The sequence below is a fragment of the Phalaenopsis equestris genome, unplaced genomic scaffold (assembly GCF_001263595.1).
Source record: "Phalaenopsis equestris unplaced genomic scaffold, ASM126359v1 Scaffold000028, whole genome shotgun sequence".
NCBI classification, from domain to species: domain Eukaryota; kingdom Viridiplantae; phylum Streptophyta; class Magnoliopsida; order Asparagales; family Orchidaceae; genus Phalaenopsis; species Phalaenopsis equestris.
The window spans coordinates 302,755-306,385 of NW_018164470.1; the positions used below are offsets into that span (position 1 = coordinate 302,755).

General features: G+C 29.7%; 1 protein-coding gene across 1 annotated transcript in view; it reads left to right on the forward strand.

The window, feature by feature from the left end:
- LOC110018630 (MADS-box transcription factor 16-like) overlaps positions 1-3,000 on the forward strand; it is an 8,847-nt gene extending 5,847 nt beyond the window's left edge. Inside the window, exons 6-7 of the mRNA XM_020715991.1 lie at positions 2,540-2,584; positions 2,690-3,000. Coding sequence (XP_020571650.1) covers positions 2,540-2,584; positions 2,690-2,854 — 210 coding nt within the window. The 3' untranslated portion in view covers positions 2,855-3,000. The remainder of the gene's footprint in view (positions 1-2,539; positions 2,585-2,689) is intronic.
- Positions 3,001-3,631: the final 631 nt, after the last annotated feature.

Below are 3,631 nucleotides of genomic sequence, written 5' to 3' on the forward strand. Positions count from 1 at the left end.
CATGTTTAATTTATCCGTTATGGTGTTACATTTTACGAAAGTAGGAGAAAATTCTTTCATATGGATTATTAGGTGTTGGTGTATAACATATTTGTTATCATTATGGATGGAATTCTTCTCTGACACCACCATTATGGTAGTAGGATGACAAAAATGGGATTTATCAATATTATTATAGTGTAGTGATTATCATATATAATTATTTACAACATCTGATCCTTTAGGTTAAGAAGAGTTTGGCGAGTCATAAAGAATATCAAAGTTTAGTACCTTTTAAAGTTTCAACCACAAAAGTGGGCTAGACATTATCATTTAATGAGTATTTTATAATATTTAAGTTTTAATGAGAAATGAGATAGGTGTCTTCATTTTTTTGTAGTTTCAACATGACTTTTGAAGTTTCAACATTTGCTCCAAAGCATGATTGATGAAAATTCTTAAAACTCTTCAAAATATTTAAAAAAAAAATTAATTTTTTTATTTACATAATATATTGTAAGCTATATAAATGCATTTATAACAATATTTCTTAAGCTTTTAACTAAAAAGTTATTATATTTAGATATAGTTAAAAAAAAAAACCTAGTCGCCATCTCCATATCTGGTTTACTTGTAAGCTTTACTGGGCATGTCTTATATACCCTCTAAAAAATTAAGAGATTCCTTCAAAGAACAAGTGGATAGTTGAAGTAATGAGCCCCGATATTCATATTGAGGCTCATTCCATCAATGTAAATAATGAAAAATCATTTTGCTTATTTAGTTGGAACTTTAGGTGGTTCTCTATATATGCTTTAAAATTTGTCATTTTTTTAATCTTTTTAATTTAACATTTAAATAAATTTAATTTTTAAAATCACCTACTTAATTTTTTATAGATTCATGAACAATCCATACATTCATACATGTTGGCGTGTCCTTTAGTTAAAAGATAGCATCAAATTTTAAAGTAAAGGTAAATATTCCTTAATGAAGTATAGATTACAAAAGAGTTGATCTCCTCAATTACAGAAGAAAAGTTCATTACGTACATCTAAAAAGTAGATCAGACCAAGCAACATCTAATAAAATGGGAACCTTAGCCCCATGAGAAACAGTAAAATTTAAATTTAATAGAACAAAAATAGAAAAGTTGGAAAAATAACAGACACTAAAAAATACCCAGTTTTCCATTCAGATGCACCACATCCCTTGAGTTATTTATCTATAGCTGGTGTGAAGTAAGAGGACTCCACAAATTTTTTTTTTTCTTCCATGATGATTTGGAAAATAGCTTAAAATAGTTTAAGTGATCCAGTGAAGAATCATTTGTTGATCTAATATTATTAGATATAAAAATAAGAGAATGATTGTGCAGCTAGCATGATAGTCTCATGATGTCAAAGATTATTTGCCATGGGAAAAGCAAGGAATGATTTCCAATCCTAAATTGTCCTCAATTTTAGCATGAATTTAGGGATATGAATCCTAGTAGTTGACTTCATGGATGGAGCAATTACCTCTTTGTATATATTTCTCACGAGCTAAATCAAATGTAATTAAGTACATTCTCTACTTGGCTTGAATTGGCAATGACTCAAGTGTCATTTGGTCATGAAGAGAGTACAATTTACCATGTTGATCAATAGATTGGCAATCAATAAAAGGAGAACAACTAAGTGATAAAGGGTAAAAGGGGAGGCATGGCATTGGAACTAGCTAGATGTAGCTGGGATGCCGACACACAGTTTTTAAACTTCTTACAAATAGGTTATTATGCAACTTAGATTTTATAAGAACCAAAATATGACTGCCAAAAAAATGGTATTAAAATGATCAGAAAGATAATTGGAAATTCAAATTTTTGAGTATAATTCATATGCTAAACTTTGGTTAAATCTTTTTGTTCAGCAACTTTTAATTTTAATTTCTATTTTGTTTGATTATTACATGCCTATGAAAAAATATGCATCCAATATAATGTGAGATTTTTTTTTTCATTTTTTCCTAAGTTATTTTGGCTTCTTTTGAGTGTGTGTGCATAATGTAATATTCTCTCTTACTTTACTCATATATTTTTTTCAATTTTTAGATAAGATTTTATCCTACATTCCTATATTTGCATCACATCTCATAAATTGAAGTATTTCCATCTTGTACTTACTAGGCCATGCTTGGGATAACTTCTATTATCTGTTTTATACATTTTAATTTCATTTTGTTTGCTTATGTTTTCTCTTAATTGAATTAAAGCATGTGTGATCATGATAGTTGTTTTCAAAAACTCAAAAAAAACCACTTCTTGGTGTTTCTAGTAATTAAAAAAAATTATTTTTAAGAACATAAAATAACAACATATAAAAATCATACTAACCAAACATATTTCAACAAATAAAATATAAAATAAAAATAAAAACCAAAATTGAAGCCTAACAAGCTCTTAATTTTTCTATATTTCCCACTATTCACTCCTAGCCACATACATAGTCATTTTCCTCTTTATTTCTACGTAAAAACAGTGTTCCCATTTTTTTTCTTCATTGCCCCACATTTTATGCAGTTGAAAAACTCTCAAGAAACCCACAGGAACTTACTCCGGGAGCTGGTAAGCATAAACTTTCCTTGAAATCATCATCATTTTAATCCTCCTAATTACTTCCATAGAAAATGAAGCAGGAACAATACCTGACCAACTCTCATATGGATGCAGGAAACTGAGCACGCCGTCTACTACGTGGATGATGATCCAAACAACTATGATGGCGCGCTTGCACTTGGAAATGGGGCTTCCTACTTGTATTCATTTCGTACCCAACCAAGCCAGCCGAACCTTCAGGGAGTTGGATATGTCCCTCATGATCTACGTCTCGCCTGATCTCTTATTATCTGCATGCCAACTGCTTAATTATATCTATGTATCTGATGTTCTTACGCTTACAAGTAGGGTCTAGCACTGCAATTTATATACTGCTATTTGAGTTCCTACTTGATTTTAATTCATAGTTCATGTTATTCTGATAATCTTGCTCAAACCAGCGTTTCCAATTGGCCAACATCATCTTTTTTAGTTCTGATCTGGAGTTATAATCAAGTTCATTATAGGAATTCTATTAAATAGCTAGTGATGGTGATTTCAGATGGTAAATCTAACGATGGTGATCATTTTAGCTTTGAGGTTGGTAATAATAAACTCCCATGCAAATTAGATTCATTATATATTTAGGGGCAATTACATAGAGATCAGCCCAAACTTGCTATTTGAAAATCAACCAACCTCTCTCGTCCACTTTTCAAATTCTTACTCGAATATCAAAATTCATGGTAGAACCCCAACCCATATTTTTTTTATTTTTATCAAATTTTCATTAGTTTGATTGTGGCACGTGTAAATAATTTCATTGATTCGGGTAGTTTTAAGAAAATTAACTCGCTGGTTAATTTGTAAATATTAATGTTTTGGATGGTTTTTATTAAATTATCCCTACATTTTTAGTAACTTTCGAGGAGGAATGATTTTTTGTTCTTTATTTTGAATTTTAACATGGTTCAAGTCGGCTGATCCCTGATGATTGATTTTATATATATACATACATATACAAATATATAAATCTATGCACGCATATATATATATATATATATATATATATGTATG